Below are 20,254 nucleotides of genomic sequence, written 5' to 3'. Positions count from 1 at the left end.
TCCACAGCAGATACAGCGCGTGGCCGAGAACCTGAAAGAGGACTGGAGGGACGGCGGGAAGGAGGCGGCGCCCTGAGGGCCGGTGGAGCCAGCGGGCGCCCTCCCCGCGCGGAGCCCCGCCCGCACGCCCGCCGCCCGACCTTGCTCTGGAGCCGCCGCTGCCCAGCCTGGCACGTGGACGAACCGCCAGCTCCCCGGGTCGCCTTCACAGTGACCTTCGGCCCATCAGGGTGGCAGGCGGGGGCGTCCAGCGAGGTGCCTCTCTCTGGCTCTGTCCTGCTCTATGTTCACAGAGGTCACCGAGCTATTAAAGGCCTCATGCCCGCCTGACGCCTCCTTCCGTGTGTGGATGGAGCGGCCCCTCTGCTCCGAGCCGGGTCGTGGAAGGGGGGGCCGCCTGGGCAGCCAAGGGCCGGGCTAGCCTCGAGGCTGGGCCGCTTCCGAGGCGCGCGGAAGCCCCAGGGGTCCTCGGGAGGTTCTGCTGCCGCCGGGCCTTCCCTGGGGGTGCGTGGCAGGGGCCGCTGGGCTGCCTTCAGCACACCCGGCCGGCTGGGCCACACCTGGGGGGTCTGTCCCGGCTGTGCCCGCAGGGGGGCAGCTCTTTCGCCGGCACAGCATCCCCCGGCCCCTGGGAACCGCCCTCCGGGCTCCTGGCTCTGGTCCAGCCCTGGGGACCGCCCTGCTCGGGCCAGGCCTGGCTTCCTTTCCCACCAGCTGCTCAAACTGCCCCAGACAACAGCCAGCCCCGCCCCACTGGTCCCTCATAGCCAGGACACCGGGCCCACCTGGGGAAGGCCGGGCAGGTCTAGACCCGTGTCCCTCGCTCCGGGCCCGGCCCCTCGATTCCCTCCTTCACATCAAGACCGGGGTGGCCACAGCAGGCCCGCTCCACGCATGCTTTTGGAAGCCCAGCTCTCCCGTCTGCCCCGCGTGGTTGGACAGCGGGTGCTGCCAGACTGTCGTCTTTGCCAGCACGGACACCTGTGGTCAGCTTTGCCCTGCCCCCTTGGTCTAAGGCCCTGCATGGCACAAGTACTCACTGGTGGTTCCGTGCTTGATGGATAACTTTCTAGAACATTCTCGGGTCTTAAAACACCAGGGAATGGTAGCCGCCACTCCAGTCCTGAGCCGCCAAGAGCTTCCCTGCAATTCCAGCCTGGGCGCCTGTGGTTGCTGGGAAAGGAGAAAGTTCAGGTGTGTCCTTGGACCCAGCTCTGTCTCCCCCAGAGCGGGTTTTGGGGACCAGTCACATGAGTGCAGCTGGGTGTGAGGCGGTGGGTTCCGGGTGGACCCCATCAATCAGCTCACCTCCCCACCCGCGGGCTCACAGCTGCTCTCCAGGCTGGCCCTCCTCGCCCTGCGACAGTGCGGACCCCGGGCTCCCTGCGCTCCTGTCTTTCCCAGAAGCCTCCCCCTGCCCTTCCTCAGTCTGACCCAGCAGAACCACGTCACTTACCCAGGACTAAGCCAGTCATGCTCGGGGGAAACGGGACCGGGTCAGCCTGGACGCGGGGACCCACCTCACTGGGGCGGGTTCCTGGGCCTCGGGGAGGAGGAGGATGGACGTGGGAGCCGGTCAGGTGGAGACAAGAGGGAGGCTGGCAAGAAGGAGGTGCCGCGTAGGCCCGCTAGGCCCCCAGAACTCCTCTTGGTGTCCCAGCGCTCGGCGTCGGTGGCGTCTGGCTCGTGGCAGGTGCCCAGGAGCAGGGGTGGAAGAAACCAAGGTGTCCTTCACTGCGCATCTCGTAGTCCCTTGTCACCCTAAGCGACCTGAGGGAGACACCCAGGATGACACTGTCCCACCGCCGCTCACTGGCCTCACGTGTGTGAGGAGGATGCCGGCCCCGCTCCGCTGGTCCGCTCCCGCACCTCATCCTCGCAGGCTTGGCCCTTGTCCGCTTGTTCTGGCCTCACCCCAGCCTCAGCTCCCACCCCCGCCCCCCGCTGCCCTGCTGGCCCTGGGGTCCTCGTGCCCCACCCCCAACTCCGCTGCGCTGCCTCCGGCCTCTGTGGTCACAGGACGTGCCCTGCGCTGCTCCCCAGTTCTCCCAGACGCCCCGAGGATTCCGGCTGCGGGAGAGCCCTCCTCTCGTCGTTCCTAGCCCGCCTTCCCCCATGGAGTGCACAAGAGCCGCAGGCACCGCCTACCGGGAACAGGTGAGGCAGGAGCCCGAGCCCGGGTAAGAAAAGGTGCATAAAGAGATGGCGCCAGCAGGAGACCGAGGCAGCGGTGTCTCCAGACCGAGCAGGGAGCGGGCGGCCAGGAACCCGGTCTCCTGTGCACACAGCCTGCCCCGGTTCTCAGGGCGCGTGAGGCCTTGCCCGCACTGCAGTGACCCCAGGTCCTTGGACCCAAGCCCGGCCACCAGACGGCTCTCGAGGAGCCGCTGCGTGGGCAGGTCCCCAGAGAAGAGCCTCAGCACCTGGGGAGACCGGAGACAGGTGATGCCCCCGTTCCCACACAAGTCCCGTTCCGCCGGCCCTGCTGGGAGGGTCCCAGGGAGACGAGGCGTGTGCGGCCGCACGGGTGGCCCTCGCTGGGCGGGACGCTCTCTGGGGCAGGGCCAGGCCGCAGCGCCGCTCCTTGCCTGCCGTGGCCTCTCCCCTGACTGCCGCCCTCCCTCACGCCGTGAAATACAGACTGTCACAGAGTCCACGGATTGCCAGTGCGCCCCGGCCCAATTCACTTCTCAGCCCGACTATCCCCTCTCACGCCACCAGCATGACACTCAGTTCTGGGCCACTGACATTCAGTGGGCCCCCGGGGGCAGGGGCTGGGCCCGTGCACCCCACACAGGCGCCCCCTTGCTCTCTATGGTCAGGCCTGGTGGGCCTGGGTGCAGGCGGGGGGCAGGCAGTGGACCCTTCTCTCCCCCCTGGTGCCCACACTGACTCACTCCCCACCAGCGGCTCCAGAGCTCAGACGTGAGAACAAATCTTTATGCTGCTGGCTTTTGGGAGGAAACTAGAAGCAAATGGTTAGGGATACCCAGCCCTACAGTGAAGCCGGAGGCCACTTCCCTCCTTGATATGCCCTTTGGGCCTCAGTTCCTCCTATTGTCCCTATTTTATAGATGAGAAAACTGAGGCACAGGGGGCTTCAGGGAATTGACGGCAGCGTGGCCCACATCTGCCAGGACGGTGCTTGCAGCCTGTACCAGGCCCTCGGCCCCAGCTCTCTATCAATCAGCCCTGACCCTGGAGCTCCTGCCCTCCTTCCAGCAGGAAACTAGCAACAAGAAGACGGAAGACCGAAGGCCACAGAACAAGAACCCTGGGATCCAGACTCTTCCTGACTCAGTTTAACCCACGGCCCTGCAATGACAGCCCCCGGCGCCGGGCAAGCAGCAGGTAATGGCGAGCTTCTTGCGGGTCAGCCAAGTCCGAGGACTGCCCTCCATGCCCCCGTGACCCACCCTAGGGTGGCCTGAAGAGAAGGGACCTGACAGAAGCGGAGCCACCAGCACCTTCCAGGGCCACCAGGGACTGGAGGAAAGACATGGCCCCTCTGCCGGGGCAGCTGTGTCCTCAGCACTCTCCAGCCTGGGAGCACCCTTGCGTCACCACCACGAGGGGCCGCAGCCTCTGCAGAGGAAGGAAGGCGCTTCCCCGCGTCCTAACAAGAGGCCTGTCTGTGGTCTTCGGTGTCTGTACAAGTGGGCACCTGGGAAGGGTATGGGACGCTCCTCATCCCAACCTTCTAAGAGTCAAAGTTAGGAGGTCTTGCGAGCTAGCTGGGGCCCCAACCAAGCCCTGCACTGGGCGGGCAGTGAGGCTGGCGTCAGCAAGCGGGCCGCAGACCCCCAAGAGAGACTCACCTGCACCCTGTTCAATGCGGATGCTCGGGTGCCACCACGCAGGCCTGAGGAACGGGTTTTGGCAGCCTGGCCTGGGGCTCCATGTCCTTGAGGATGCCCGCGGTGGGCGCTGCCACACGCTGCACACTCTGGAGTGTGCGAACTGAGGGGAGCAGAGGCCCTGCCGGCTTCTCCCCAGGAGGGGCTGATGCTAACGGCCCCGCAGAGCCAGCCTCCTCCCCTGCTGCCTCGCCACCAAGGGGCCAGGGGTCGGGAGCAACAAGGACCTCCCTCGCACTGGGTGGGCACCCCTGGGCCTGAACAGGACGTGGGGCAGAGGAGCAACGGGGCGCAGGGCCAAAGAGACCTTCCAGTTGCAACACGCGGCGCTGGATGACTGGCAGGCCCCACGACCCTTTGGAAGCCCCTGGGATACCCGGGCAGGTCAGGGGCAGAGCCGCCACCACTCAGGCGGGAGGGGGCGCCGGGCCTCCTGCCAACTGGTCTGTGAGCCTCACGTGATCAACAAACGTAAGAGAGATACGACGGCATTTTCCCTTGAGCTTGTGGCACAGATGACGCAGATGACACGTGGCCTCCTCTCTGGACCTTTCTGGCTGCTGGTGAACTCCCTCGGGGGACAGGGAAAATGCGGCACAAAGCATCGGGATCACGTGGCTCCTTCCGCTACCCACTGTCTTCTCCTGTGCACAGCCGAGAGCACCGCGGCCCGGGCAGGAGGACGCGGGAAGGGCAGAGCCGGGTGAGCCCAGGTCTGTGGACCCTCGTGCGGGGAGCACGACCCCCGCCCCCGCCCCCGCAGGTGTCCAACAGGCCCAAGGTGTGAAGGCAGTCATCTGCTCAGGACCAGGAAGATCATCGAAGTGCCGAACAAAGGACCAGAGGGCAGCTCAGTAGTGCAGACACAGATCCATGCCGCCCTTTACACAGCTGTCTGGCTCAAAAATAGGAAACAGATATGTTTCCACCCTAAGGGAGGCTGAAGAGCCACTTACAGTGATATCTGCCTCTCCAATCCCAGAACACAAGGCCGAAAACTGGCACCACAGGGCTGGCCCTTTGCAGATGGAGTCAGCTAAATAAACGGGGAGACCAAGCGTGGTACCAACAACTGCCTTCCAGGACCTGCCCGACTGCCCGCCAGCCGGGGCGCCCTGCCTGTGCCCTGGATGAGCAGCCCCTGGCATTTGGGCCACAACTGAAGGAAGGATGCAGGTAGGGATCTGCGTTAATAACCTGAACCGACCCAGTGATGTGCTGACTCCCACCTAAACCGTGTGCCCACTGGTCCAGGTTTTTGCTGTGCTTCCTACACAAACACGCTGAAGGTACTGACTCCTTAACACACCACAGGCATCCCCGGGCCGAGAGACGCTTCTTCCTCGGTCCTAATCTGCTCCCAGACGGCGGGTCCCAGGGAAGCTTCGGCACGCTGGAACCCCTTGGGGCATGTTGTGAGACCAGGTCTCAGCCCCTGACTCCAAATGCCTTCCCATCACAAGGTGTAATGAGCTGCCCGACATGGTCTCATCTGCGTGTCCGCATCCCTCAGGACCAGGGGTCTCACAGAATTTGGAATTTTTTCAGGTATTAGAAAGGTAACAAGATGCATAGACATCTGTTACGTAAGAGCTCCAGTGTGGTTTAAAGTGAACCCGTAGCCTAGTGCTTTAATACTGCTTTGCCCAGCCCCCTGGAAGGTCAGAGGTCATCCACTGCCTCCCCTCACCGCATGCAGGGGGGGCAACCTGAGGGGTGGCTCTCGGGTCGGGTCAGCGCTGTGTACCCTTCTGAGCCCCACAGCCCGCCTAGCGGTCCCTTCCCGCGGGGCGCTCTCAGAGTCCCGCCCACACACTCACCGTTACCGCGGCCGCCTCACTGCCGACACTTCTCAGAGAGGCCTCCTCAGGACCTGCTTCCACCTCTCGTTCTCCTCCGCCTCAGAGACCACAGCCTCGGCGAGCAGTTCTCGGGCTCACCTGTTGCTCTCCCGCTCGGTGGCCTCCACTCCTTGCTTCCCTGATGCCTCCTCTCAGCCCCACACTTGAGGCGGCCCCTGGGCTTCTGTCTCTGGCCTTGGCTGCTCTCTCTGGGCCTCTGCTCTCGCCAAAGCCTCCCATCCTCGTGGCTGAGATCACCTCCTTCATACCTGCAGAATACAGAGCTAACCCCTCAGCCAGGTGCATAACCTGCAGGGCCCAGTGCAAGATGAAAATGCAGTCCCCCTTTTCAAAAGTTTCAAGAATTTCAAGACAACAAACTAAGAGCAGAGTGTCAAGCCAAGAGAGGGCCCTTCTAAGCAGGGGCCCTGAGTGACAGTGGGATGTTGAATCTGCCTCCTTTCCACCCTAACACTGACGTTCCACCTGGCAACACTCTTTCTAGCCATGGCCCGCAGTCCTCCAGTTCTTCCAGTCTTCCAGTCCAGAAACCCTGGAGTCCCTGTGAAGGGATAAAGCAGTCAAGAAGAAGAACGGACCCTTCTCTCCCAGCAAAGTCCACGCCTGTCTCCTGTGGCTCACAGGGACCGATGACCCGGATCCTACCCAGCTCAATTCTCTGCCTCCTGCACTCTCCCTCCCTCCCCTGACTCACCTGTCTTGGAACTCTCCCGGCCCTCACAGCAGTGCCCTGTGACCCGTCACCACCTCTGATGGTCATCTGGTGCTAATTTAAATCCCCGTTTCTTCCCCAAGGGCATTATGAACTCACAAGGACCAAGGTTCTGTGTTTTCCCTCTTCTCAACTTTCCAACACGTAACACTTTGCTGGGAGAGAGGTGTTCAGGAGTCGGGGATCCTCAAAAATACAAATGACTCTCTAGCAGTCACAATGTGCTTGGCTTCCATCAGCTCAAGAAAGGCTAGATCTCATTTCCCCTTCTCAACTATCCCTCGCCAGATCCAGAAGCCTGAGGAACCCAATCCCTGCTGGACTTCAGGGCTAAGGGGTAGCCTGAAGTCTGGCATATCCTGCTGCACAAGGAGTGAGCAAGAACTGGAATTTGCCGTCTTTGAGAGCTGATCGGTACATGTGCATGAGAAAACTACCTGGAGCTGGAGAAAGAAGCCCCCAGGAAAGCAGTAGACTGACCAACGCTTAGAGCTTACACAAAGCTGAGAACAGTTCATGCTCCCACCAGCCAGAGTGGAAAGAGTTCGGTAGAGTGCTTAGAAGGGTACTGCTTCAGTGGTGGGCCAAATTAGCCCTGAAGACTGCTCTGGATCTGTCCTAACACACTTTAAAAGCAAGACCCAAAAGGATCCAACTGATTCCAAGTAACCCTATGCCAAAACGAAACCCAGCACTTTTTACATGAATACAAAATCCAGCACTCAACAATGTGAAATTCACGGTGTCCGGCATTGCAATAAAAAAACTGTCAAGCTAGAATTCTATACCCAATGAAAACAGCCTTCACAAATGAAGTAAAAATACCTTTTCAGACAAGCAAAAGCTGTCAGAATATAGTCAGCAGACCTGAACTATAAAAAATTTAAAGTTCTATAGGCAGAAGGAAAATACCAAAATGTGGATCTATACAAGGAAATGAAGAGTGACGGAAATGATAGAGATGTTGGTAATATAAGACTTTTTCTGTGTTTCCTCTTTTAAAAAGAAAACTACCTAAAACAAAACTGTGTATGCATCTGTAAAAATAAAATGATTGACAACAGTACAAAGAAGAGAAGGAAGAAAATGGAAGTATATAGTTGTAAGGTTATGTTCTATAAAAAAATAAGAGAGGCACACAGCCAATAAAAAGTGCTTAGTTAAACCAAAAGAAGGTAGTAAAAGACGGAAAAAGAAACAAAGAACAGATGAAGCAAGTAGAAAACAATTAGAAAGAAGGTAGATTTAAACTCAACCATGTTGATAATTTCACTAAATGTAATTGGTCTAAGTACTCCAAATAAAAGGTAAAGATTTGCAGACTGGACAAAAAAGCAAGACCCAACTACATGCTGCCTACAAAAAGAACAAAAAACCCCCAAAACTCCTATTTTAAATATAAAGATACAGATAGGTTAAAAGTAAAATACACTCCCACAAGTCAAAAAGAGTTAGAATGGCTATATCAGTATCGCACAAAGTAGACTTCAGGACAAAGAATAATTTACTAGGGATAAAGAGCAACATTTCATAATGATGAAAGGGATCAATTCATCACGAAGGCTTAACAATCTTAAATCTAACAACAGAACTTCAAATTTCATGAAGTGAAACTGATAGAACTAAAAGGAGAAATAGGCAAATTCATAACTACAGCTGGATTGCAACACTTCTCTCTCAGTAGTTTATATAATGAGACAGAAAATCAGTAAGGATACAGAAGACTTGAATACCATTATCAACCAACTTGAGTTAATTATTGACATGTATAAAACATATAGAACACTTTACCAGCAAGAGCACTTCTCAAGCACTCACATAAACATTCACCAAGATAGGCCATTAGCTGGGCCATAAAACAAATTTCAGTAAGCTTAAAAAGATTTAAATTACACAAAGCAGGGGCTTCCCTGGTGGCGCAGTGGTTAAGAATCCGCCTGCCAATGCAGGGGACACGGGTTCGAGCCCTGGCCTGGGAAGATCCCACCTGCCGCAGAGAAACTAAGCCCTGGCGCCACAACTACTGAGCCTGCGCTCTAGAACCCACGTGCCACAACTGCTGAGCCTGCATGCCACAACTGCCGAAGCCTGCGTGCCTAGAGCCCGTGCTCCACAATAAGAGAAGCCACTGCAATGAGAAGCCTGCGCACCGCAGCAAAGAGTAGACCCCGCTCGCCGCAACCAGAGAAAGCCTACGCACAGCAAATGAAGACCCAACGCAGCCAAAATTAAAATACACTAAAAAAAAAAAAAAAAAAATTACACAAAGCATAACTGAACAGAACAATTAAACTAGAAATTAGTAACAGAAACTTATGTGGAAAATCCTCAAATGTTTGGAAATTAATCACCTTTCAAAACATGGCATGATTTAGCCTTTAGAAGGATCACTCACAATGCTGAATGGAAAACAGACAAGAGAGACGAGGCAAAAGTGATGAAACCCTTTAAGAGGCATTTTATAGTTGACAGGATAAGTGATGATGGTGTCATGGGCCAGAATGTTAAGAGTGGAGGCAATGAGGTGTCAATATTTGAATGGTGAATAAGATGTGCTCATGGATTGGATGCTGGGATCAAAGAGTGAGGGCTGACACCAAGATTTTTGACTTGTGCAAAACAAATGAAGGTTTAGAGTTGTCACTTATGAGATGGGGAACATTAGTAGGGATTATGAGTTTGGGACTTGTACAAATTGAAGTGCTTATCAGACACATCCAAGTAGAGAGATCAAATAGGTAGTTGGAATCTGGTGTTCCTGGGAGAGACGTGAGCTAAATATATTTCGGGCTTCTATCAGCACAGGGATGTTAAGGATCAAGAGACTGTGTGTAGATACAGAAAGGATCTAGAATCGAACCCTGCGGTATTCCAACTTTAGTGGTTGGGAGAACGTGGAGCTAGTGGACTGAAGAGCAGCAAGGTAGAAGTAGGGTCCTGAACAACGCGAAGTTTGCAAGGAAGAGTGATCAACTCAACAAATGCTAACGTGGGACTGGAAGTGACCATTGGGCTAGTGTCTGGCTTAGGCTGGGCTGGGAGTTGAAGGGAAAGGGAGAATGTGCTAACGGGTACAAGGTTTCTTTTGGGGTTTATGGTAATGGTTGCACAACTCTGTCAATATACTAAAACCCATTGAACTGTACGATATAAATCAGTGAATTATGCGGTATGTGGATTATACCTGAAAGCTGTTTCTAAAAACTGACCACTGGATTTAGCACATGGAGATCACTGCTGACCTTGAGCAAAGCAGTTTTGGTGGGGTGACAGCAGCAGTGCCTGATTGGAAGGGTTCAGAGAGAGGTGAGGAGAGGAATAGAAAAATGTGGCAACAGCTAGAGAGAAAACAACAAAATATTTAAGGTAAGGGAATAAAATTATGTTTGTTTTGTTTGCTGTTAGGAATAAGCTAGTAGAGAGGCAAAGATTGATGGTGCAGAGGGAAGAAGAGAATGACAAAGTCCTCAGGTCTCACTTAACACCTGTCAAGTCTCCAGGGGCAAGTGAAGGGACTTACCTGGAGTCACGCTACCAGGAGGAAGAGCAGGGCACGTGGACACACACCAAGGTAGGAAAGTAGAAGTGGGAGCTTGGGGGCAGTTCTAATGGCTTTGGTTTATTTATTGAGAGCACGGTGACTGGCTGAGTGAGGAAAGCAGATAATTGGGGAAATAAAGTTTAATTAATGGGCAGTCCTGGGACCCACCTGAGACTTATGGTCACGAGTTTAAAGTGAGAACAGTCACGAATGCATTTTTTTCAGTCACATCTGGTGGTGCAGGTGCGCACACAGCACGTAGAACTTCGGTCTAACCCAGGCCGGGACTATACAGAGCTGCGTTCATAAGAAGAAACAAAATATGCGACACAGTTTATATTGCTGAACACCGATATGCCACTTTATTATCTGGACTTTTTTTTCCCATTTGTCACATACCTGTCAATGTTTACACAATGAGGAATATCAACCAGCAGTGGAAGCAACCGACCAAATCAGCTGATAATTCTGTACCCTCTTAACACACATCAATTCTTACTTGGAAGGGACATCTTTGAGTCAGTCTCACGGCTATTCTTAAAATCAGTGTCAAGATTGTCACAACTTTAAATACAGATAGAACTGCCAGAAGTACATCATTTTATATATATATATATATGTATATATATGTATATATATATACACACATACAGAAAAATACAAGACTAATTGTTTTTCCACAATATTTAATTTACACACTACTGTAACTCTATGCAACTTCTGAAGACAGGTTAAGGGGTACAAGAAACTGTTTAGAGCAAGTAAGTCATTTGGTCCAATATTATCTTAATGTAATGGTTATTTGCTCCCTCCCTTTTATGTGACGACATACTATGACATACAACACATGCACAGTCATTCACTTATGAACAAATGAGTAAGACGCCACTCAGACTAACATTTGTATACCCAGAGGGTCAACCAACCACACACAACTAGTAAGGCTATGATACAGCTATGCAGCATAAATGGTCAACACTGCTGATCCTAAAAGTGAGCACCATATATACATTTGAATATAAAAAACCATTGAAAACCAAACACATATGGGTTAGTTAAAAGGTGCCATTCCAAGGCTATACATAATCACAGGAAAAAGTATTTACATTACTTGGAAAACAGCTGCAACAAAGAGTTTATTGCCAATGCCCTTTATAAACTTCTCTCCTACGTTTAATACAGATGTTACGCTCACTATCTATGTGAACCACACATCTTATTTCTGGCCCTTTATAAGATCCCTGCTCAAGAATTTCAAGCAAATATGTTCTATGGCTTCACCCACACACCTATTCTCATAGCTCTCAATTATAAATATCACAATGAACTAGAGCTGTAGCTTAAAACGTATCTAGCCTAGGTCTAGAAAGTAAAATAAGTATTTTGACTATCATCTTTACTTAGTTTAGTAAGTATACTGTGAAATTCAGAGTTCTGAGTAAAACATATGAATCCTAAAGTAGCAGAGTCAGTGTGTACTTGGAGAAACCGTGACCAATGGAATGCTGTCCTTTGGTGCTCTGCCCACTCTACGGACCAGGCGACTGTCACTGCAGAGACATGACAGGAGGCTGATGAGTGTGGGAAGGCCCTGGGGCCCAGCCACATCCTATCACCAATGTCTCTAAGCGTTGCTTTTAAGACCCCCTGGGCACAGCATGAAAAAGTAGCATCTGGTCCCTTCCAAAATGATACTGTGTCCTACAAGATAAAAGCCACGAAAGATGATTATCTGGTCAAAAGTAGTCTTTGTACAGGAATAGTTTAAAGCAAGAGTTCTTTGATTATTGTTTTTGCAGGAAGGCAAAGTGAAAAACACTTACAGCAAAAAAAACAAAAAAACAAACAAAAAACAAAGCAGGCTTTGTGCATTTCTGTTTGCTTTATGTGTGAATTCTTACCCTTTTATGTATATTGTTTAATCAGCCAATTTTCATAGGTAGCTGAGCTAAAAGACGTAAAAGAATGGAAGTTAACAAAAGAGACAACCTAATTATCAAACTCCTAAAAATCAAATGCCAATCATCTTTTTCTTTTTTTTAATTTATGGGGTTTTGACTTTGCCAACATCTGGGTACACCTTTGCTTCTATATTAGGCCCTATAGTTTCTTCTATCTATGTGGTTGTAAAGGAACCCTGGGGTGTGCCCTCCAGGAAAGAATTAACACCAAGCATCGTTTTGTTCTGTTAGACAGACACACACTCTGTAAGTAGAGTTAAGACATCATCAGTTCACTTTATCACATTACAAAATGAGATTGTCTGCTTGTGATTTACCTCTACGGGGAAGCTGCCTTATAAATCTAAGTACTTTATCTCACGTATTACAAAACAAGAAAATCTTTTTCAGTTAAATTTTAAGAGCCCAAACTGTTTTCACACTACAGCTTAAGACAAACAGGTGTGGGTATGCTGAAATCATGGTTTTAAGGTTGTCAGTGCAGACGCTCACTGTACTCTGCACGGGCCCCGGCGTCTGGGGGCGCGCAGCACGCTCGCGGGCTCTAGGCCTGACGGCATCACAACGTTATTGCTTTGGTTCTGCCTCAGACACCAGAGCGTGCCTCAGATCACGGAGGTTCCATGTCACAGAAGGTCGGAGCAGGAATTTAGGTTTTTCACAAGGAAAAGCATTTTTTCTCTCTCTAGGTAAGTGCAGAACATCAAATTTCTAAGTGCTCCATTTATATTAGGTTCCAAATATACATTTTAATTTAATCCTGATCATCCACATTAAAATTATAAATGTAAAAATTACACAAGACTTTTCGGCTGGGAAAAAAAGGAGTGTCTAGCAGCATGCACAAAGACCATGCATTTGTCAAGTCGTCAGGCGAACAAATGAAAAAGTAATAAATAATTGCCCGCTTTAAAACAGGAAAACCGAAAAGGGACCAGTGAAGTGAGCCGGTCTTCGCCGCTCTGAGCAGGAAGCGCACCGAGGTCAGATGACGTGGCAGCAGCTGGCCTGGCTGGAGGCGCACAGCAGCCCCTCCTTGGGGTTCCGCTGGATGTTCACAGAGATGGTCTTTTCGCACAGAGGTAGCTGGAGCACGTTGTTTTTCAGATTCTTGCTCTTTATCCGGTCCAACTCCGTGGTGGTGTTTGCCACGTGGTCGGAGAAGAACTTCATGCCGCCCACGGCTGGGGCGGGCGCCGCGCCGCCGGCGGAGCCGATGCACATCTTCCAGGCGGACTTCTCCTGGACCTTCACGCTGGAGAACGACAGGCTGCTCTGCGGGTCGATAATGTACTTGGCGCTCCCGTGCAGCTGGGAGCCGAGGCAGAGGCCCATGAGTTTGAGGCTCTCCACCAGCTCCCCGGCGCCGCGCGCGGCCAGCTGCGTGGATGTGGAGGAGCCGGGCCCGGCGCAGCGGCGGGCGCTGCCTGACGTGCCGCCCGGGGCGCCGCCCGAGCCCCCCGCGGGGCCGCCCCCGCCGGCGCTGTGCTCGCTGGGGCTGGCCTTGTCCGCGCCCCCGCCGCCGCGGCTCGGCTTGCTCTGGCCGCCCCCATCGCCCTCGCTGCCCGGGGGCCCCTCGCTGCTGTCCCGGCGGTGCCAGGAGTAGGTGAAGCCGCTGTCTTTATCCAGCCGCCGGCGGCTCTCCGAGTCGTCGTCGCTGGTCTCCGAGCTGCTGCAGCTGGAGCCGCGGCCCTGACTTTTCCTGCGGTGGTAGCGTTTGTGGACCGTCCCCGGGGAAGCAATGTTCATCTTCAAGCGGCTCAGCTTGGGAGGCAGGTTCTCATCCATGTCAAACTCGTCGTCCGACTCCCCCTCCTCGAAGATCTGGTTGAGGACCGGGGCGCTCTTCCTGGACGTCAGGCGGTTGGTCACGGATGGCTTGCGGCGCAGAACCACCTGTGTGGAGAGGGACATGGGCTTCTTGTCCTCCTCGTCTTCCTCTTCGTCTTCCTCCACCCGAAACAGACACTTCCGCCCACTGGCCGCGGGTTTCAGGCTGGCGGGCGGCCCCGTGGACAGCGCGGGCCCGGCCAACTCGGGGAGGTCGTCTTTCTTAGCCGAGTCACACAGGCCTTTGCTCCTGTGGCCGTTGAGGACACTGTCGGCAGCCCGAGCAGGAGACTGAGGGACAGTCGCGTGGGACAAAGGAGTGGCCGTGAGGTCATCCTCAAGGTCCTGGGGCACGTCAATTTTGGTTGGCCATGACTGCCTATGTAACAGATTGAAGAAAAAAGAAAAGCTATGTAATGGTACACAGACTTTACTCAAGGACCTTAAATAAAACTTACTGGGACAAAATACACAGACTTTACAGAAAAAAAAAAGAAAACGAAAGACACAAAAAGAAACAGCAGCCTTGCAAACCCATTCAACGTCCTGTAAACATCACAAGGACACTAGAAGGGCAAATGTGATTTTGAAATGTGGTTCCGTTTATGGCTTATTGGCCAAATGAAAACTTCATCACGGTTGTCAGAAAAGGGGGCAAACATCTTTTCTATAGAAACGTTTTATACCACAAGAAAAACGTTTTTAGAAAGTACAAGGGAGTTATCACCAAAGCAAAACCTGAACACAGGTTTTGCTCCTTTCGGTCTTAAGATCACAACCTTTGAAGGTATATTACTGCTAATAAATTCACCTGAAATTTCCAGTCCTCCAGATTTTACTGGATGGTGTTAAAAGTTGGTGTTCACAAAAACAAATGGAAATAGTTTACTGTATTTAAATATGATACTGGAGAGAAAAGTCAGTGAATACTGGCATACATAAATCTCTTCTTCACCAATTAAAATATGCACCCTCTAAACTAAATACATACATTTTTTAAATGACCACACAGGAGTCCTGCATAGCAAAATCCACTGTTATTTAAACTTTGATTTTATCCCCCAATCCAGAGTCACCCAAGTAGTAAGAACACTGCTTGGTAGCCCAAGGAAGACTTACGAAAGTGAGGTCTCCAGCCTGTTTTGAATAAACATCTTGAATTCTCAACTGCCCTCTCTGCCCAGGGGAACACTAGACGCCAGTGACACTGAAACAGCCACTGGTACGCTGACACTTCCACTTCACACCACTTACGTTATCCTAGACATAAAACCCAGTTTAAATCTGTAGCCTTAAAAAACCCACAGGAGTCTACAGCAGACCTCGTTCCCCCAACTCGGAGCCTCCTCCTCTCTCTCAAGGATGGAGTGGGTCCGTTTGCTGGTCACTGCTTGGTAGTTTATAGAAGCTGGGTGTTCAATGATTTTGAGGTCAAGCAGCGTCTCTGGACAAGTCCTCTGTCCTCACAACACAACTGTACCAACTCCAGATGAGGCTCGGGGCCCTAGGAAATGGCACACAACATTCCTTTCAGGCTGCTCCTCAAAGAGCAGCCACCCAAAATGTCGCCCTGGCAAACGCTGGGGGCCGTGTAGTGGGAGGCAGGTGCGGACAGTGCGTCTGACCCCCCACAGTGGCAGCCAGTCCACTCGGGGGGGGGGGGGGGCGGGGCACAGAGGTGCTGGAGGCACTTCTCTCCCCACCAACCCCAAGAGAAAGCCAAAACCAACCTCAGAACCCACCCCCAGAAACCAGATGGGCAAGCGCTGCAGCTGCACCGGACACGCTATCTCCACTTCTGAACCAACGGCTCTTATTTATGTGAGTAAATCAGATGGTTAAACAGCTCACATTTATTGAGAACATATCTGGCCCCAACGCTGTGCTAGACTTAATGAGCACAACACTGTAAGAAAATCACGGCTTATCTTAACGAAAGATAAGAAAGACTGCTAACAAGAATTACAAACGAGTCACACTGACAGCACAGTTCACACTGAGAACTTACTAGAGCCAGCACTGTGGAGAGAGCCTGACGGCAATTAATTCATTTAATCCCACCACAATCCCACCCTCCCTTGACAGTGAAGAAATCAAAACACAGAGAGTGTAAGCAACCTGCCCAAGACCACACGGGCTTGAAGACAGTGACATCTAGGCTGAGTTCAGTGGTTACTAAACCCCCAGAGCAGTGGCTTCACTCTGCAACCCAGGAAGCCCTCTGAATGACTGCCTATCGAATGGATGGCACCTTTGCAGTCAGGCCTCTGTGGTTTTCCTTACCTCCTAGTTTCTCTCTGGAAGGATGCGGGCACTGGTCCCACCCGTGTGGAGTTCAGCTCCCAGAGGACTTCACAAAGCTCTTCTAACAGAATACACGTGTTTCCATCCCATGCTGGCAGGACCCAAAGAGCGTATTCGCTCTCTAGGGCTGGCTCTCCCTGACTTGACCTACCCATGTCCCACAAATAACTCTGCTGGTTAGACGCCAATCTCCTGACTCAGTCCACATTTCTGCACCCCAAGTCACCGACTCCAAGGCACACCCAGCAATGGAACCAAGTTAGGGTGCAGGGTTTTGACAACAAAGAAAAGGCAAGTAAGCAGACATCCACCACCTGCCAGTGGGCCCTGGGCCCCAGGCGGAGGACAGGCCATGACAGCACCTCCACTCTGTAATCCCCAGGTGGGTGAAAGGAAACTGCATTGAAGGCTCTGATATTTCTTTATAGCTACTGCTGGCTTTGTAATTTCTATGATACAGTAAAACCAATTTAATTCATTTACGTATCTGCTCAGCTTCAGATTGAGTTCCGATCTGTTCCCCTAAAAACAAAACAGTTCAGTTCCAAATATTCCCTTCTCCAAAACACTGGGGTGGCTCCAGGCCTGGTGGCGCAGCACGCGGTGACGGCTCTGGAGCCATTCTTTCACGCTAGAGGGCTCGGGTCACGACTAGGTTGACCCTAACCACTCACTGTCACTCTTCTGGTTTGTCCCATGTGCAAGGGTCCCCATGCTCCCTGGGGCCCAGTCTTCTTCCAAGCTGACACCAGACAGAGTGCCTAGTTTTCATTATGCAAGAATATGGCCAGGATATAGATGAAGTTAGCAAATTCATCTTCCCATTAAACTAGACTTCTAAATATTTAGTCTTTGGTCACCCGGGAATGTTTTCTTGTCTCTTCTCTGTTGCTCCATCCCAAGCAACAACCTACACATGGCAAGGTGACTGCAAGTAGTTTAAAATCCAATGGTATTCTTCCTCTTCTAAGTAGTAATTACTGTTACATATTCACACATATATGTTTATATAGCTGGATGTACAAGTAGAGAATTATTTAAAACCAAGAGCATCCTTCTGCTTTTTTAAAATTTTTTAACTACTTATTTTATATTTATTTACTTATTTATTTATTTAGGCTGCATCGGGACTTAGTTGCAGCACACGGGATCTTCGTTGCAGCATATGGGATCTTTTGTTACGGTGCGCAGGCTTCTCTCTAGTTGCAGCACACAGGCTCTGTAGTTATGGCATGCAGGTTCCAGAGCGTGTGGGCTCTGTAGTTTGCGGCACGCAGGCTCTCTAGTTGAGGAACGCGAGCTCAGTAGTTGTGGTGAACAGGTTTAGTTGCCCCGCGGCATGTGGGACCTTAGATCCCCGACCAGGGATTGACCCTCATCCCCTGCATTGGAAGGCGGATTCTTTACCACTGGACCACCAGGGAAGTCCCTCCTTCTGTTTTTGAATCACTATAATTCCATGGATTACTTCATCTGAATAAAGATAAAGTCTAAATAAATTTTCATAATGGTGACAAAAAAAGTAACCCTTCCCAAGCTTTGATATTAAATGGAAAGCTAATATGGCAGAAGAAAAAGAGGAGTAGGAAGGTAGGGGGAGAAGAGGAGGGGGGCAGGTGGGAAGGGGGAGAGTCGGGAAAGGAAGAGAAGGGGAAGGCAAACACAGGGAGACGAGCGCACAGTCACTGCTTTCCCAAAGATGATGTGGTGGGGAAACGTTCACAACAATGACAGCAAACACGTGGAACCCAGTTCAAAGCACTTCACATATACTAATTCGTTTATCCGTCACCACAACCCCAAGAGGTAAACAGGATTACTACTCCCACTTCACAGGAAGCTGAGTCAGAGAGAGGTTAAGTGACCTCCCGAGATCAAGCAGATGACAAATCAACTAGCTGATGTGACTGCCAAATTCCTGAAATCCTAAGACAGCATCATGCCACAGACATGCTCTGTATGTTTTTTAAAATTATGTCAAATACTGAGGGAAAACCTGGCCTTGTTCCTAGAATGAAAAAATTAAAGAAAATAACACATTTACACATGTCCGATCCAGAAGAGCTTAGTGAAAATAGCTGGCACTCTAGCCTGAGGCTGCTGCTTCTCCGCAGGTGTCTTTGTGGCCAAGCCAGCAAGTGCAGCCCCTCTCTCCGCTAAGCCCGAGAGAGGAAGGCGTCCCTGGTGACCAAGGAACCAGGGCCCCCACTCACGTGGAAAGCCCACAGGTGGCCCCTCCAGCGAGGCTGTCACCACTCTCTATACTCCCACCCCACAGACTTAGGAAACATCAAAAAAAGTTCTCTATTTCAAAACGTTAACTTACTAAAATCAGTGAAGATTTTTTTCTCACCTAAACTGGGCCTTGATATTGCTAGGGCTTGCAGATCTGGTCTGTATTTCTTTCTCTTGCTTTTCCCTCAGGATCCTTTCAGCAAGCAAGAAGTAAGTGGCTGTGATGTGGTTATACCTGTTGGTTTCCAGGGCTCTGAGGAAATAAGAGAGAGTGAATATAAGCCACATTCGCAGGTTTGTTTTTTCACAAGCAGAACTGGATTTTTTTTTTTTTTTTAAGTACAAGCAAATGAAATCCAATGACCTGGAATCTTTAAAATTACAGAGGAAAAAAAAAACCCAACACACACACACAAATAAGAAAAAAACCTAGTAGATCATTCTTAAAATTCTAAGACACAACTGCATAAAAATGTTCAATTAGTAAGAAAAACCCAAAATGCTGATGGCAGCTGAGCTGGATGTTGGTTTTAGATGCATAAGATAATAAAGTTTCCAAGAATGTACACATTATCCAAAAATTTAATGTGTGTCAGTGTTTATTTCCATTACACTGGCTTACTTGCTTCCAGTAGAACTATGAAATGAGTTATATGAACATACACTGAAACACTAATATCAATCAGAAAAATTAGAAAAAGTTTTTATTTTTATACTCTTTGTATTTATTGGCATTTTCCGACATGAATGAATTATTAATATATTGAAAGCATGTCATTAGCCTCTTCTTTGAATAAAATCTACGCGTTCATTCATCCACCTCAGAAGTAATGCTGAGTCCGCAGTCTGGCCGGCGCTGTGCTGGGGCACACAGCCTGCCTGCCCTCCTGCAGCTGGCCGGTAGCAGGACACAGGAGGAATGCCACAGAGGACCCACAAGGCCCAGAGATATGTAATTATGCTTTTCAGGACCTTTCTGTAGTCAGCGAACATACGCAATGAACACTTCGGGAGGAAACAATACAGGAGTCTCTCCTCACAAAACGGATGGTGGGGCCTCAGCTAATGGGGGCAAGTGGGGCTGAGGTGAGAGGTTCTGAGGGAAGAGCCCAAGGTGAAATTTGGGGCCACAATGACTTCTCAGAGTGGTTTCCTCAGCTGAGCACTGGGTAGAGCTGTGGGCTTGTGTTAAGGGGACCAACAAACGTGTCTATGAACTCAGGAATCACGCTGCCTGAGACCAGCTGGGAAGACTCGGGCTCAGGGCATCCCCGAAGGCATTACCTCTCCTTCTGGATTGATAACTGAATTCACATGAATTAAACAGTTCTATACTACACCACTGCATGTACTTATTCTTTTAAAAATATTAAGCCAATTCAGGGTGATGCAAATAGCCTTTTATTCACTCAAAAGTGAAAAATCATTTTCCACACATTCCTAAAGTGAGTGTCCTTGGCAGAAAGAGCAAGTGTCCTGCGCTTCTCTGTTTCTTTAGGTCAATCTGTGAAAACTGAGAATGCACTCAGAAACCTGAAGAAATTTGTACTTAAACCAAAATGATGATTAGTTTTGTAAATCCTTCTTTCCAGTGTACCCTAAAGATGCATGTCCTTTATACAGACACCACCCTTCTCAGGGACCAGGCCCTCAGGTGCCACATGTGACAGTCTGCCACACTGTAGAGGTGAGTCCAGCCTGCAGCCTCCTCTCCCCCGAGGTCAGGTACCTGGGTCAGATCACTCAGCCAGGCCAGAGTGGCCCTCCCGATGGGAACCTCTTTTTTGCCCCCAGAGTATATCCTCTTCCCATCATATCCAACTATTTCATTCAATGGGTTAAATAACTTTTGACTTTTCATTTGTAGAAACGCTTCGTATTTTTATAGACAGGACCTCTTACGGAAATGAATCATATCATTGTTAAACCAACTGCATCTTTATATTATCCTT

General features: G+C 50.9%; 2 protein-coding genes across 8 annotated transcripts in view; one reads left to right on the top strand and one right to left on the bottom strand.

Annotated features, from left to right (window-relative positions):
- Window positions 1-330, top strand: part of ANO10 (anoctamin 10) — a 235,325-nt gene extending 234,995 nt beyond the window's left edge. For all 3 annotated transcript variants that reach the window (XM_082348547.1, XM_082348549.1, XM_082348548.1), the window contains exon 13: window positions 8-330. In XM_082348547.1, coding sequence (XP_082204673.1) covers window positions 8-76 — 69 coding nt within the window. In that variant the 3' untranslated portion in view covers window positions 77-330. The remainder of the gene's footprint in view (window positions 1-7) is intronic.
- A 9,975-nt stretch (window positions 331-10,305) lies between these two features.
- The window catches only part of SNRK (SNF related kinase), a 62,528-nt gene continuing 52,579 nt past the window's right edge, over window positions 10,306-20,254 (bottom strand). For all 5 annotated transcript variants that reach the window (XM_082348467.1, XM_082348468.1, XM_082348470.1 and 2 more), the window contains 2 exons: window positions 18,421-18,555; window positions 10,306-14,142 (listed from right to left, as the gene is read on the bottom strand). In XM_082348467.1, the coding sequence (XP_082204593.1) occupies window positions 12,918-14,142; window positions 18,421-18,555 (1,360 nt within the window). In that variant the 3' untranslated portion in view covers window positions 10,306-12,917. The remainder of the gene's footprint in view (window positions 14,143-18,420; window positions 18,556-20,254) is intronic.

Source organism: Balaenoptera borealis (genome assembly GCF_965194805.1).
Source record: "Balaenoptera borealis genome assembly, chromosome: 12".
Taxonomy (NCBI): Eukaryota; Metazoa; Chordata; class Mammalia; order Artiodactyla; family Balaenopteridae; genus Balaenoptera; species Balaenoptera borealis.
The sequence above is the reverse complement of the archived record's forward strand: the minus strand, read 5'-3'. Positions and strand labels throughout refer to the sequence as shown.